The sequence below is a fragment of the Fusarium subglutinans genome, assembly GCF_013396075.1.
Source record: "Fusarium subglutinans strain NRRL 66333 chromosome Unknown NRRL66333_c0000318, whole genome shotgun sequence".
In the NCBI taxonomy this organism is placed as follows: domain Eukaryota; kingdom Fungi; phylum Ascomycota; class Sordariomycetes; order Hypocreales; family Nectriaceae; genus Fusarium; species Fusarium subglutinans.
The window spans coordinates 25,164-40,123 of NW_023502381.1; the positions used below are offsets into that span (position 1 = coordinate 25,164).

Below are 14,960 nucleotides of genomic sequence, written 5' to 3' on the forward strand. Positions count from 1 at the left end.
ATCATACAGGCAATATTACTTCTCTCACTGGAGCAGTATCAGATGCAGCAGAAATCATAGCCACAAGTAACTTAACTCCTTCTGCAAAGCTTGCCTGTATCTAGACTATAATCCCAAGCATCACTTCCGACTCCAGATAAAACCCAAAGACTCTCAGTGGGGTCATGTTTTGCCTTCACCGCTAACAAATGATCATAAAAGGCTCCATAAAAGTCCTTCTTGAAAGATGGGTTGTAAGGATTTGCTTCGTTCATATACGCTTCAGTATCTGGCGCCCATTCCTGCCAGAGCTTTTCCTTAGAGTCATTCAGCTCACGAGCTCCTTTCGCTAGTGTCTCTGCCGGTGTCAGAGTGGTGTCGAGAGTCAAACTGTAGCTCATTGTATGGAGATAGGTTGATCGCCAAGCTGGTAGAAGCGCGCCTCGCATGCTTCTTGGTGTTTTCGCAGGACCTGGTCCACCTTGCAAGCCGATCACAGCCATACCAGATGCTTCTGGGTCGGAGTTCGTAAGCATTCGCTTGAGATAGCTAATCAGCTTCTTCTGGTCGATTTCGGATGTCTCTGGACGGCCAAGAAGTCGACTGGACGGCATTGAATAAGCTCCGGCCTGGTTTGAGCCTCCAGCATTCAAGGCTTCGAAGAACCCCTTGTAGGTAGGATGGACAGTTGTGTTGGAAGCAACGATAGACAGGATGTCACAGTTATTGCCAGTGAAAGCATGGATCTTGTTGATGGCCATCTGAGTCAACTCTTCGGTGGCTGCCCTTGACTTGTTGAAGGCATAGAACCCCTGGCTGACGCTGACACCGGCTAAGCCAGCATCCATAAGATCAGGAAGTACACGCAATAGCTCTGAGAAAGCGTTCCAGGTCGCTTCGTATGCAGCTGAACTGTTACCACGTGGAGATATGGTGAATCCGGTTTCAATGACACTCGGTGCGGGATAAGCTTTCAGTGCGTATTCAGTAACGATACCGTACTGTCCTGCGCCACCCCCTCGAATGGCCCAGAGCAGGTCCTGATTTTGAGTGTCATCGGCAGTGAGTATGTGACCCTGAGTCGTTACAACTCTCACTTGATATATGTTGTCAGCGGCCAAGCTAAAGGTGCTCGACAACGGACCATGACCACCGCCTTGGATGTGCCCACCCAAGCCAACTGTGGCATCATTACCACTTACAATAACGTGGCCGTGCTTGAGGGCGTGACCAACTGCACCACCATAAGTGAGACCGCTTGCGGCGATAAGCACGGTATCTGTCTTATTAGTCCCAGGCACTATCCAGTTCGGATCGAACTCGACACGTTGCATGTGACGAGTCCAGATGGACAGAGAGTGTGCACCACTAGATCTATGAGAACATTATAAGTAACGGTCTCGAGGTTCGGGGCTATAAGGAATACAAACCTCCCGGATAAGTCATGGCCAGTTCCCTTGACAACGATGCGGATATTTCGCTCTGACGCCCATTTGACAGCGAGAGCGATCTGTTCATCGCTCGTCGCATTTATAACATAGCTCGGATATCCACCTAGATGGCAACCAAGCGTTTTGTTATAACCTGGAGCTCCAGGGGGCAGGCAAGAATTGTTGGCGTATAAAGGGGCCGAAATCGACTTGGGAAGGTTGGCATGGAACGTCGATTGAGTCCAGTTGGCTTCAACGATGTTGCAGTTCAACTTTGCATCAAAAGGATTCGTTTTGTAACAGGAGGATGCAGCAGGGCGTGTTTTGATTAGACTGCCACTGATAGAGTTGTTCAGGGCAGCCCATTCAGCTTCAACAGGCCAAGTCGCATCAAAGGGTGAAAGTTTGCATCTTGGCGGCTCTGTTGAGGAAGCAAGGCCTGCTGAACATAAAAGAAGCGCAAACAAACGCATTATTTCTGTTAAGTTGAGGTAATGTTGAATTCAGTGTCTTGTTTGAGGCCTCCTCTGGTCGCAATCGGCTCTTTTATAGCACTCTCGGCCTCGCTTGGCAAGGTACACGAATTGCCGGGTCTCTCGGACACTACGAAGATGGCTGGCTGCTCCAGCATTTTCGTATATCTGCTCCCCTTTTCGTATTCTAAATCAAGGAAGGGCCTTGCAACTCATACGTGGCATGTGGGTTTCACCAAGCCATGATTATCCACTGCCGGTCTTTTCTTTCCTAGCGCCGTCGGCGAATTATTGTTGTCATGAAGGACACGTCATGGTTTCAATCTACTTTAATTCCGAATATTATTCATTGGGTAGAGTCCGTGGAACTACAGCCGGAGAGGGAGAGAGGGTCCGAGGTTACGGGGTGTCGTAGCCAATCGCTGGTTATTCGGACAGCTAGACCAAATTGCACTCCACCTCTCGGCAACTTTTTCGAGACTGTGTATCAGCTTGCAACTAGCGAAAGTGTCAGTGCGGCAGCCTTCTCTGAGGACATCAGCTATAAGATGGCAGAAACGGATCTTGCACTTCTCTCTTTTTGTTCTTGCCCCAGATACTCTATTTCCGCCCTCCTTTCACAATCATGGGCTTAGTCCAGTTCGAGGATGGTAAGGTCCTCTATTACCCATATACACCTTCGACTGCAGCTGGATACGGTTTCATGGCATGCTTTGTCATTGTAACATGCGTACATATCGTCCGCGTGGTGCAGACCAAAAGGCGGTTTTTCATCCCTATGATTCTTGGTGGTATATGTATGCCTTGCCACGCCATCACGAAGAACGCAACTCTTACTGACCGTCCACTTAGGCGAGACGTTTGGATATTATGGCCGTGCTTGGGTCGGCCAGCTACCCAACTCACCCAGGCCATTCATGTTACAACTCATGCTCATTCTCGTCGCGCCAGTGTTTGTCTGCGCTACTATCTACGTCACGCTGGGGCGATTAAAACACCGTATCCTCGGTCGACCGAATCGAAAATGCAGCATCACAGTGCTTTTTATTCTCACCGATATCGTGGCTTTCTGCTCGCAGATCGGCGGTGGTCTCGTCCAAGTTACTGGCGATCTCAACCTCATGAAGATTGGAGATCATGCTATTCTGGGCGGTCTCGTCTTTCAATTGGTAGTTTTGGCTATTTATCTGGGCCTGGTCTACAGGTTCTGGAGAGAAGCTAAGGGGCAGAATGATATAAATGGTCCTCGATGGCAGCCTTTCACAGCAGCGTTGGCTGGAACGGTGGTAGCAATTTGGATTCGAAATCTGGTCCGCGCAATCGAGTTTATGCAAGGGTTCCATGGTTTCATCAGCGAGAATGAGACCATGCTATATATCTTTGACGCATTTTTGATGTTACTGGTCATGGTAGCCTTTATTCCATTTTACAATAGTAGTAGTATAGTGCCGCAGCACGTCAAGGGAGGATGGGACGCTATCGAGCTGGGTCATTGATAGTGCAACACCAAGGCTGATGTGATTTTTCGAAGTTCTTAGATTCGAATAGGAAAGGTCCTAGATCCAAAAACGGTTCATATTGCCCTTACCACTTCCGTTGGCCATTGAAGAAAGCTAGAATACTCGTGTGCTGTGTACTTATTGCATACAAAAAGAATATGTTCAGCCCAGCCATGTATAAACCAAGCTCTCTTCATAGTATGTGCCAAGGGTGCGTAATAGGCTAGTATCAATAGCGCTATAGAGTCTTTGGTCTGCAGGCAGTCAATGAAGGCATCTTCCATCATGTAAACCCAAATAAGAACACTCTTAAAGTGTAGTGGGCATTTGATAGACCCATCAACATTGCCAAAGGTGGCTTCGTAGATGTAGGCAATGGTTTCTAGAGATCGTACATAATCTTCATTGCGCGGGTGTGATACTGAAACAATGACATTGCGTAGTTTCTCAACCGGGTCAACCCAGTCGACCCGAGCGAAGCCCTCGCAGATGTAGGTTGGGCGGGGGTCATCAGGAGGCGCCTTGCCGCTACCGAGTGCCTCAGTAAGCCCAGAGAACAAGACCTGTTCTTCAAAAAGCTGCCGTATAAGTCTTGTGCCACGGGCTAATGAAAGAGAGCTATGAGGCGAGTTGCCATTGGCTAGACACACAAATAGATCATCAGGCCCCGTGGGACCTGCTGCAAACACACAGAAGCAGACTGTTTTTACGCGGCTGGCCTCGTCCAGGTTTCACCGGGGTAATCGGTGCGGTTGTGAGTGAAGATGCCGGTACGACTGGATGAACATCGTATTGACATTCCAAATTAAACCTGGTGCAGCTGGTGCACGTCGGTTGAAGTTCATCACACTATTCACACGGTCGTAAGTACTTGATGCACTATGCATGGATAACTCTAACCTTGACTTTGCGCCGCTTGCAATTGGAGCAACCATTCTTGGACTTATGATGAAACTTCTTTTTAGACCGTTGATTTGGCAGCATTGTCGAATTGATATGCAACTGCTTGAAGCTATCCAGTCGGCAGAAAGCTGATTTTTCGCATAGACTGAGGTGGTTGCAGCTAACTTATAACCTCGCCACGGCCTTGAATGTTTCCGGAAAGTTCGGTGTCAAGTTTTTTTATCCACAGTTTAAGAGGAGTGGAGCTACTGAGAGCCAACCGGCGATATTTCGTTCAGCTAAACGCTGAACCCCACTGGCCTAGTAGCACCCATTATGCATGTCCTGAGTGCCGATAAACTTGGTCCAGGAGTGGTAGGGTTATCACCCCGGTGCGTGTGCTGGGTTCTAACTAAGCATGTCTAGGCTGTTCATAAGTTTAGTTCTTAAAGCTGCTCATATCCAGGTGCCCCCCTTGGATGCTGACGGTTGCAGAATATCGAAATGTCTGTCTCAAGCTCCCAGGTCTCATTTGAGCAGGGCCTCAGGGAATGCCGAAACCCGTCTTCGCATAACCATCGATGTTTAAACAGCATACGAAAGCCTAGAAACACAGTGCTTGTAGCATCCAGAGGAGTCAGGACGCGGGTATTAACCTCGAATCCACAGCTTCAACACTTCTCGGCCAAGATACCTCGTTTTGCCAGGGACAGCCTGTAATGGAAAGAAGCCTTTGTCCGTGTTATAACTGACAGGCTTGGCTTGCCAAACGTCGACTGATCGGACTGATTAGGTTAGTGGACACAGGTCTTATCCAACCCGAAGATTGGCAACACTCGTTGTCCATTACCTCGCGTTCGAACCTTAACAAGGATAAGCCAAAAATGCCATTATGCACGACTAAGTCAACTCATATCCAGAAGGCTCGCCTATGCATCACTGCTCTAGGTCTTTACATAACTGAAACATGCAAGGGGGGAGGAGTTCATGTCCTGGCCCCTGGTTTCCAGCCTTTGAAGCATCGGTGTGTCTACGATACCTACGATTTTACAGAAACGTTTTTAAGAGGCCGAAATACTATTCTTATCCTGGCTGCAGAGGGTTGGTACGCCGACTCTTCTTCACACCGAGAGGGCGAGTTCGGGGTCGTTCGGGGCCGTTCGGTGCCATGTGACCTTTGGAGGCCGCTCTCAGCAATGACACTGCCCAGTTTCATATACCATCTGATGCGAAGTGATTCTACAGCTTTGGCCCTCTATCTGATTCACTGACTCACGATGAGGAGATCTATGATCCAGGGCGGGTCAACGACATCTTTTGACAATGGCCATTGGGTCAGCGTCCAAGAACTAACCACCACCATCCGCGGCTCTCGTCCCATCAGGCAGTACGCCTGTTTGAAAGTTGATAGAGCTTCAAATCGAGGAGGTCTTCCAGGCGGCTTCGGGCAAGGTTGTAGTTGACTTTGGTCAGAACTTTGCTGGTTGCGCAGGATTACTGTTCGTGGCCCCAGCGGTATCGCTATCATTCTCACATAAGGTACGCTGAGGTACCAAAAAATGGCGAGATAGGAACCAAGCCTTTGAGCACCGCTGATTCAACGGATCACTTCATCCTCAATGGTACTGACCAGTAAGTTTGAGAACCTCAGTTCACATTTAACGGCTTTCGTTATGTTGAGACTCACAACTGGCCCGTGAAGCATACTCCCCTAGAACTACAAGCCGTCACCGATATTGCTTGGAGTCGCAGTACCTTGGTACCGCATATAATTGTGGTATGCTGTCCTCATACTCCGCAATTCATGATCCTAGGAGTTTATGCAGTGAGATTTTAGTCAGTCATAAAAAGAGGCTTTGCTTCAAGTATGATCCTCTATTGAGGCGGAGTCATAAAAGGCAGCCTCGGGGAGCAAGAAAACACCGGATCTTAATCTAAGGTGCTAAAATAAACTTATTAAAGATCCCCTAAACTTAGGCTAAATTTACCTAAATATTTTTATCGCTTAAAGTTAAGGTTTTATGTTTTCTTTCCTCCCCTAGGGCAGACAGGCGGCATGACTCAGCTGACTGCAAACACCTTTGACATGCTACAGCATATCACAACATAAATGAATAAGTATCTCTTGCTTCCATCCTCCTTAATATTTTGAAGTATCATCATTCAATTATTGCAAATCTCAAACACAAAGACAAATACAAAGACTCAACCACCAAAAGCCTTTACTATGACAACCCAAACGAGATTCACCGGCTCTCGCATCAACGTCAAATCCATCGAAACCCCCTCCAGCGCAGAATGGCGAATCCGTTTATCTGGCCCAAACATGAGGAACCTCATGAATGGCCATCGTCCACTGGACATGGACGATAAATGGATGTGCATGACAACCGGGCCTGCGGAGCAAGGATTGATTCGTGTACGCATGTGCAGAAGTTGGTCAAATCATGAAATTATCGCTCTTATCGGGCGCGTCGGAAGTGATGATGAAGCAATGATTGCCGAGGAAGGCGGAGAGATTTTGGCGATTATGTGGCCGACGCCCAAAGAGGACGAGTATGACCCTTTTGATGAAGAGAGTGCGAAAAAGTTTGCTATCGGGTTCTGTCGACATTTTATGAATTGCGAGCTGGATGGTTGATGGGTATATGAGGGTGAATAATGCTTTTTCTGCGAATGTTCAGGTTATTAATGGTGAAATCGCGTTGGGTTTCTTTGGTCGGTATGTAGGATAGCTCATGAAAGAACGCCGATGCTCCAATTTACCAAGATCTTTGCTGTTTCCCCAAGGCCGCCTATTTTCTTGATGAAATAGCGCGTCGCTGCGTTAGCTTAGCTGTCTGCGTCGTGGCCTCAGCGTAACTGACTGCGCGTTCTATCCTCTCATTCAAAATCATCGCGTAGGGTCGCCTCTCGGCGGTGAAGGCATTCGTGCGGATGCAGCTCTGACCTCCAGTCTCTCGGTCGCTCTGCGATGAGTCTCTGCGACCGGGCGGGCTGTTACGGTATACGCTTGTTGATGGGGCTGCTGGACTTGAAACGGTTGGCGATTGTTGATCAGCGGTGCCGAATCCGCAGAACGGTTTGGGAAGAGATCATCAATGGCTTCCATGAGATCCTCGTAGAGGCCTTTGATGAATGGTAAGATCCCGCACATTTTTCTGAGGGTCAAGGGTTTACGAGAGTAAAGTGTCGTGAAAATGTTGACTTTTTTAATAACCCGTGACGGGGAAAAGAATCTGTGCAGAGATCACGTGCATCCGTGTCACAATGAACAAGCTTCGAGGAATAACCTCAACAAAGACACAGACGCATGGGCCGGATGGATTAGGAAAGTAATCTTCTTTTTGGTATCTTGTTATTTTTATATGTGTAGTAAAAGCGATCCGTGGCTCTACATCTTGGGTTTCCTGCCCGACTTCTCGAAATGGCCTGCCTCGCCAGTGCTTCCCTCTCTGCTATCCTGCTCTTGAGCATTCTGACTGTTGGTATTCTTCTCCTTCTCTGTCATGTTCTTGTCTTCGAACGAGCTCGCGTCGCGTTTTGCCGGTGCGGCCTTCAACGAAGCCATGGCTCCGTCTGAATGATCGGCGACTGGTGGATTGTTCTTGTCATGGTTGGGATCGGAGGACACTGGTGTCTTGACCTTTCCCGAGTTCATGCGGAATGAGGTGTATGGGCTTAACAAAGGCTGGTATCGAAGTGCGGATGTGACGGTCGGGATGCGTCTGAAAGAAGAGAGGGTTTGGCGCACGCTGGTCATGATAACGAAGAGCGGAGACGAGTAGACAATGGACTTGCTGGAGATCTGAGAATTTCTGCAAAAGCTTGAGTGACTGATGTTGGAATTTGTGTGTTGAATGATCGAAGAAGAAAAAGGATCGTGGCTGTTTCTTAGGTCGTTGCTGGAGCAAAAGTAATGACGACATTTCGGAAGCCAACATATCGTCAATCATGACAATGGTTGATGTCATTGATACATCAATTGACTTGCCCTCGAGGTTCCACAAAATCCCAACGCGAACTCCATTGCCCGTGATCAGTCTCGATTCTCGACTTGTCCTGGGTTTTGCTTCTCAAATACCAATGGAACTTCTCCTCTCAATGCTCTCCAATGATTAGTTGCCCTCATCAGCTCGGGACATCCTTCGACAGTCCATCCCCATCTTTCCAGAAACCGAGGCGTCACCTCCCAGCTCTCCATACGATGCGGCTCTCCCCAGACAATCAAGCCACGCCGATCTGAAGCATAATCGCCAGGTTTGCCTCTCGACACAAGTCGCCGTCCGCTTGGCCCAGTGCCCTCTCCATATTTGTTGAACATGATGTCGTCCAGTAGATCTCCCATTATGTCCGTGACAAGTAGCCGATGATTGAACTGATCATGGTAAGTGATAAGATTGTCTCTCATCTTTGGAAACGGAATGAAATCGATCCAGGTTGCGTGTACCGTTGTTGCCTGCAGGGCTGTAGGACGAAGATGAGGCGGCACATTTAGGCCTGTCTCGACACAAATCGCATCGCGCTTCAAGCCAACCATTACATCCAGTTTCTCAGCCCGACCCTCTTCCAGTACAAGATGATCCGTCACTTGTGACATGGTTACTTTGTTCTGAAAAAGCCCTCGGAAAGCATTGTAGTTTATGAGATACAGAAGATGGTCCGAGAGAGGAGACGCCCCACCCTTCAATGCCCTTAGACGTTGATGGATGTTGAGCTGCTGGCTGTATAATTCAACATCTGCGGTGCTCAGCGTGCCCTTGTATATAGTGGTAAGAAACCATCTCTGGTCTTGCTTAGTGACGGAGTATCCCTCGTTGTCGGCTCCGGCCTCGAGATCGAATTCATCTACCCTCCAGAGCTTGACTCCAAATGTGGACCTTTGCTGCTTGGCCCGGGTTTTGGCTGTGTCGTCATTGCTCAGGCGATTTCCTGCTTGCAAAAGTTAAAGATGGCCAAGCTACCCTCCAAGATAAGAAGTATTGTAATCAGAACTGTCCATCAACTACTTACGGCGAGCTCGTTGGTTGATCCTGTTCTGCAGCTTACGCCGCTGCTTTCTCTCCGCATCTTCCATAATCGATGGAATTCGTGACAAGCCTTGCTGAACTCCAGAAGTATGATGAGTCCAAAGACCAGCGGGCTATAGCGAAAGTAGTAAAAATGTAAGCTTTGATGGAAAACCTGGTCGAATGGGGGTTTGTGACAGATAAAGTCTCCATGCGAGCTGACGTGCCGAAATATGTCGCGCTAATACGAATCGAGATAAAAAGTCATCCTCGCATGATATGATCTGCTAAATCCGATCGCGAATATTCCTCGAGCCCTTGCTACACGTTTCCATTTAGTGCCAATGATGCGCCACTGACAATAACTCCGTCCAAGCGACCAGCAGCACGCATGGTATACCTTGAGGAATCCTTCGGTGATCATTCTCTTTTGGGTCATAATGTCATCAGGATTTGAAGAGCGACATAGCATGGGGGTTTAGGTAATAGTTTTTGGGCTGCTTCCTGAGCTGCGACAATGGACTATAAACTCAGGAGAAGCTGCAATATTCTACCAAAGTCTCTTCAATTAAATTAAACATTCCATTTCAACGCAATAAACCTGCTTCTCAAATTTCAATTTATACAGCTTTAACATGTCTCGTTACGCCTCTCTCTACATCAACCCCCAAGGCCCAGGTGACAACCGGCCAACTGCTATGCAGGTAGTGCAGGATGAGCAAATGCAGAACCAACTCGTTGGAAAGGCAGCAGTCATCACTGGCGTTTCATCCGGTATCGGCATAGAAACCGCACGGGCGCTTGCTGCTACAGGCATTAAGCTCTTCCTGACTGCCCGAAACCTTGATAAAGCCAAGGAAGCTCTCGCTGACTTCTGGAACCCGGATCAGATGAAGCTTGTGCAACTTGAGCTGAGCTCCATGGAAAGTGTTAGAGCTGCCGCAAAGAACATACTTTCAAAGACCGACGAGCTCAGTATCTTCATCGCCAATGCTGGTGTCATGGCCGTCCCAGAGCTCACGACTACTGCCGATGGCTTTGAAGAGCAGTTCGCTACGAATCACTTATCTCACTTCCTCTTATTTGAGCTCCTCAAGCCTAGCCTTCTCAAAGCGTCAACTGAGAAATTCCAGTCTCGGGTCGTTGTTGTCTCAGCTACTGCTCATCGCATGCAAGGCATACCCGTTTCGAACGACTACAACTATGAGACCAGTGGTGCCTCGGCTTATACGCCATGGGAAGCATACGCTCGCTCCAAAACCGCCAATACCTACATGGCCAATGAGATTGAACGCCAATATGGCTACAGGGGCATCCATGCGACTAGTGTTGCCCCAGGACTGGTTGCCTCGAACATTGGTCGTCATATTCCTCAGGAAGTGATGGCAGGGGTTATTGGTGACAAGATGCATGAGGTTCAAAGCCTCGAGCAAGCGGCTGCAAGTACCTTGGTTGCTGCCGTCGGCAAAGAATGGGAAGGAAGAGGAGGTTTTTACATCACAAACTGTAGTGCTGCGGAACGGGGAGAAGATGATGGTGCTTCGACTTCCTACACATATGTTTCTCACACTTACAGTCCCGAGGATGAGCAGAGACTTTGGAATGACTCACTCAAGATGGTAGAGAAGTGGAACAACTCTAGCACCGAGCACATTTGAGATGGGTTTGCGGATCAGCTGTATACATACAGGTCACCAACCAGCTCTACGTTTACCTAATTTCAATTTATATTCCGCTCACAACTTCACAACTTATCATACGGACACATATAGTGGACTAATTATCGCATTCAGGATTTCACACAATTAATCAGGTGTTCTTAGCTCCAGTCACGTTATGTTCCAGCATTAAAATGGCTGTAGTATGGAATAGGTTTAAGAAAGGTGATGTTGAAAATTGGAAAAAGATTTCCATAGGACAGCCTCATATCCAGCTCTTTTGTGCAAAAGCAAAGGACATCATCGACCTCCATGTTTGCTACTATGTGAGGACCCAATGCTTCAAACATCGGTGAAAGATTTGAAGGCAGTCAGTAAAAAGGTTCCAAAAATTCCTATACCGGGCGCACCCAGTATAGAGAAGGGGATGGCTTGATTGAAGGAATAGGCAGCAAAATTCCTCTCTCAGCTTATTGCTTCACAGAGCAGGAAAAGACCCATGCACTAGGGTGTATAAAGAAGAAGAAAAGGAAAATTAAAGAAGGGGGGCAAGGGCGAGAATTTATACTCGTTCTCTTTAAGCCAACTTGACAAGGTTCAGGCAGTTATTCAGTCCAAAGAAAGTATATGAGTGTGGCGGAAGGTTATACGTCTTTCAGAGCATTCCCAGAGGCCAGATACTGATGCTTTCGCCTGTTAAGTTTCGCAGTCTAAAGTCTATTTCTCCAGCCTTCGGGTCTTTCCATAGCATCCACTCGTGTGCAATGCTGCCTGGAGACTGATCACTATTGGAGAGCTTATTGGTGGTAAGGTTGTGGACTTGTGTAGGCAAACATATTTCTTTCAAGTGTATATGAAGGCTATAAAATGTCTTAAAACTTGTCATGGGGATGTTCTCCATGCGCTAATGGGGCATTATGTGAAAGTGCTCTCAACCCAGGAGCGTTCTCTCTCGAGAAACTCTTTGAAGGTTGTCAGAGGGATTCTCCAGCCCCGAACTTCTCCTATATCGACCTTGTTTCCCAACCCTCTCGTCATCAACTGTATAGCAACAAAGATATCCTCATTCTTCTTCACCGCGATCTCATCATCAGTCATATAAACAGCTTTCAAAGGCTTTCCGCTTGCTTCGCCCAGCTGTTGCATGATCTCATCAGGCGAGAGCTTCTCGCTTGCAATTTCGATGGTCTGCTGATTGAAGCGGTTTGGCTCATGGAAAGCCGCCACTGCGAACTTTGCAAGGTCCTCGACGTCCATGACTGGTAGCTCTTCCTCGGGCGTGTAAGCAGTTGACCACGTGTTGCTAGCTACGAGGCCAGAGCACATGATATTGACTTTAGGCGCCAGAAAGTTACACATGAAAAAGCCCCCTCGAAGAATTGTCCACTCCTCGAAGCCAGCGTCTTTGACCAGATTTTCGACTTCTTTCTTCCAGCCGTGGGCGCGTCCAACAAGGTGTTCTGGGTCATGGTATTTGTCTTTTTCCATGTCTTTGATAGCCATACCGCTGGAGTAGATCATGTGTTTGACGCCAGCTGCCTTCGCTATGTTGATTATACGCTTCGCTGCCGGTACCTCTGAAGTGAGCGTGGTGATGTTTGGTACCAGATTCATGAATATGTGTGTGCATCCGCTGATGACCTCTCCGAGAACTGCTTCGTTGTCCCAGTCGCCAGGGGTAATTTCAGCACCTTGGTCTTGGAGTCTCTTTGCAGCGGGAGAGTCCATGTTGCGAGCCGTAGTACGTACGGTCCAGCCTATCTCAAGTAGTCGTCTTGCAACTGCGGATCCTTGGGAACCGGTAGCACCGGTGACGAAAACGACATTATGTGACATTGTGTGAATCGTGGAAATGACCTCCTGGATTGGAGTCACCATGAATGTATTTTAGTCGCTTGTATGAGCTACTTTGAAGTTCAATAGCCTTGGCCATGTGGGTTTATATACTACATATGGGTCGTTGCTATGCTATATTGAAGTGCGGAGTTGCGGACTTTCGTTGTCCTACTCCTACAATAGTCCTTGACCCTCAAAACATTCTATTCGTGCTAGGGCCGTGGTATCCATTATAGTCTGGCCATGAAGGATTCAGATGCATCCGCTTTAGATAATCATGTACGCGGGAACCAATAGCATCACGGGACGGCCGTCGTGTTGTTCCGTGTCTGATTAATGTGAGGAGCAACTCCGCGAAGGTTTTGCTTTGATTTGTCACGACAACGGCGGGCCCCGTGCGACATATCACAGCGCGAGGCAGAGCCAGACATATAGAGGTCCTTCTATCCATAGAATTCAGATAACATAAGTTCTATCTACACGTGTCTGGCCTTCTTCAGTGCATGACAAATCTGGGCTTGTTCGTTACTTTTCTTCTCATTCATCGACTTTTCCGCAAACAGGTCTCATGATGTCATCAAGTGTTTGCACTACTCTTGAGGCTTTTGTCCACATATGACATATCTGTGTTTGTGTTAGTTGTCTTTCCCTATGGTCGAGGTTCATAACTCACATGGGCCAATATGCGTGGATGGAAGGGTCCTTGAGATCCTTTCTAACATCAGTCAGGAAAACATCCAACTGAGGTTTTGACCAGCCCAGGACTCTAGTGAAGAGAGCACTGCTGATCCCGTCAAGACCACTAGAAATATTCTCGAGGGTCCAAGAACCTAAATCACCGTCAGTTGTATTCTTAGATGGCACCAGGAGGTATTCGTTTACCTAATTCTTTATACTTTTGATCCTTAGGCCAACGGTTTTGTGGCCATTTAAAAACCTGCTGTGTGACGTTCTGGAAGCCAGCAGCCTCCATCTGTGTTTTGTAGGTCATTGTTTCACCAAAGGGTCGACCCATCTTTTCTGTGGCTTCAAGTAAGAGTTTTGACCACTGATATAGAGCCGTTTCAGGAGTCATGGTGCCATCATCAGAGGTTGGGGGAAGGATATCCACCACCTCCATCCAGCCACCTGGATTTAGATTGGTGAAACTTTGTCCGAAGAACCGTGGCCAGTTGGCAAGCGAGACCGTCATAAACCTGGTATAGATATAATCGAATGGCTCGGAGAATGTCCAGTCTTCCTCCACGTCATCAATCTGAAACTCGACGTTAGGCGGCACGAATGCGGGCTGGATTGGGCTCAAGTCAACGCCGACGACAGTCGCTTCAGGATGATCATCACCAAAGTCAATTGCCCAGCACCCTGTACCTGTGCCGATGTCTAATACCCGTTTTACAGGTCTCTCGCCGTCTTCAAAGATGGGCGCAAGGTATAGCTGGTTGTCAAAAGTGAGGAGACAGAGTGCATGCTGAAGATCTAGGCGGTCTTGCTCTGAATTATCGTTTGGGCCGACGTAGATGCCGTCTTTGAAAGCATGATATGATCTGCCATTTTCAATTCTGAATTTGTAAATGCTAGAGGCGATCGAAGCTGTGGAGCTCCCAGTATCGTTGTCGCCCAGGGCTGAGTCATTGTCAGCAATGTTCCCCTCATCTGCTTCGAGTTGACCAGCGGGCTCTAGTGGCGCTGTCTGTTCGTGGGGTGATGATTCCTTTGCGGAAGGGGATTTTGACGTTGGAGGTGACCCTGCCATGCTTGCAAACTTTATATGATAACTTGAGCAAAGTTCAGCGGGGGTTGTACAGGGAAGAGTGTCTTTCGGAGGTGAGATATTTTGACAGCTGGCGTATGCGAAAAAGAAAGGCTGGCGTCAGCATGAGGGGAAACCCGGTTAGGAAGCCGTATGCACAACCCTGCAGTAACGTCGGATACGGGGAAACCGGCCACCCCCAGAAACCGGCCACCCTCAACAAAACACCAAGAACAAGATAGCATTAGGAACTTAATTAATTAACTACTACTACATTTTTCTAATTAAATAAAATTTATATTAGTAAATATTTAAATAAAACTAAGCATAAAGATCCTTAAATTTAATTTTTTAGATATAATATAATATTCTTCTTAGCTATATAATGCGTAATAATCGCATCTTCCCAAATAGCGGGTTATAGTTATTCCGGGTCTTAGTATT

At 47.7% G+C, this 14,960-nt stretch overlaps 8 protein-coding genes across 8 annotated transcripts; 3 read left to right on the forward strand and 5 right to left on the reverse strand.

The window, feature by feature from the left end:
* Positions 1-71: 71 nt before the first annotated feature.
* On the reverse strand, positions 72-1,882 carry FSUBG_13205 (isoamyl alcohol oxidase; the record flags this gene model as incomplete). Its single annotated transcript, XM_036678072.1, has 2 exons — positions 72-1,353; positions 1,410-1,882. 2 exons carry the CDS (start codon positions 1,880-1,882, stop codon positions 72-74), a joined length of 1,755 nt encoding a protein of 584 aa, XP_036531330.1.
* A 625-nt stretch (positions 1,883-2,507) lies between these two features.
* FSUBG_13206 (7-aminocholesterol resistance) lies at positions 2,508-3,378 on the forward strand (the record flags this gene model as incomplete). The annotated part of the gene is made up of 2 exons (XM_036678073.1): positions 2,508-2,679; positions 2,735-3,378. 2 exons carry the CDS (start codon positions 2,508-2,510, stop codon positions 3,376-3,378), a joined length of 816 nt encoding a protein of 271 aa, XP_036531331.1.
* Positions 3,379-6,490: 3,112 nt separating this feature from the next.
* Positions 6,491-6,904, forward strand: FSUBG_13207 (atp-dependent dna helicase; the record flags this gene model as incomplete). Its single annotated transcript, XM_036678074.1, has 1 exon — positions 6,491-6,904. The coding sequence occupies one exon, from the start codon at positions 6,491-6,493 to the stop codon at positions 6,902-6,904; it is 414 nt and encodes a 137-aa protein (XP_036531332.1).
* A 753-nt stretch (positions 6,905-7,657) lies between these two features.
* Positions 7,658-8,026, reverse strand: FSUBG_13208 (uncharacterized protein; the record flags this gene model as incomplete). The annotated part of the gene is made up of 1 exon (XM_036678075.1): positions 7,658-8,026. One exon carries the CDS (start codon positions 8,024-8,026, stop codon positions 7,658-7,660), a length of 369 nt encoding a protein of 122 aa, XP_036531333.1.
* Positions 8,027-8,302: 276 nt separating this feature from the next.
* On the reverse strand, positions 8,303-9,711 carry FSUBG_13209 (uncharacterized protein; the record flags this gene model as incomplete). Its single annotated transcript, XM_036678076.1, has 3 exons — positions 8,303-9,195; positions 9,277-9,406; positions 9,673-9,711. 3 exons carry the CDS (start codon positions 9,709-9,711, stop codon positions 8,303-8,305), a joined length of 1,062 nt encoding a protein of 353 aa, XP_036531334.1.
* Positions 9,712-9,907: 196 nt separating this feature from the next.
* Positions 9,908-10,930, forward strand: FSUBG_13210 (WW domain protein; the record flags this gene model as incomplete). Its single annotated transcript, XM_036678078.1, has 1 exon — positions 9,908-10,930. The coding sequence occupies one exon, from the start codon at positions 9,908-9,910 to the stop codon at positions 10,928-10,930; it is 1,023 nt and encodes a 340-aa protein (XP_036531335.1).
* A 915-nt stretch (positions 10,931-11,845) lies between these two features.
* On the reverse strand, positions 11,846-12,766 carry FSUBG_13211 (nad dependent epimerase dehydratase; the record flags this gene model as incomplete). Its single annotated transcript, XM_036678079.1, has 1 exon — positions 11,846-12,766. The coding sequence occupies one exon, from the start codon at positions 12,764-12,766 to the stop codon at positions 11,846-11,848; it is 921 nt and encodes a 306-aa protein (XP_036531336.1).
* A 590-nt stretch (positions 12,767-13,356) lies between these two features.
* On the reverse strand, positions 13,357-14,519 carry FSUBG_13212 (trans-aconitate 2-methyltransferase; the record flags this gene model as incomplete). Its single annotated transcript, XM_036678080.1, has 3 exons — positions 13,357-13,390; positions 13,440-13,596; positions 13,649-14,519. 3 exons carry the CDS (start codon positions 14,517-14,519, stop codon positions 13,357-13,359), a joined length of 1,062 nt encoding a protein of 353 aa, XP_036531337.1.
* Between the last annotated feature and the right edge of the window lie 441 nt (positions 14,520-14,960).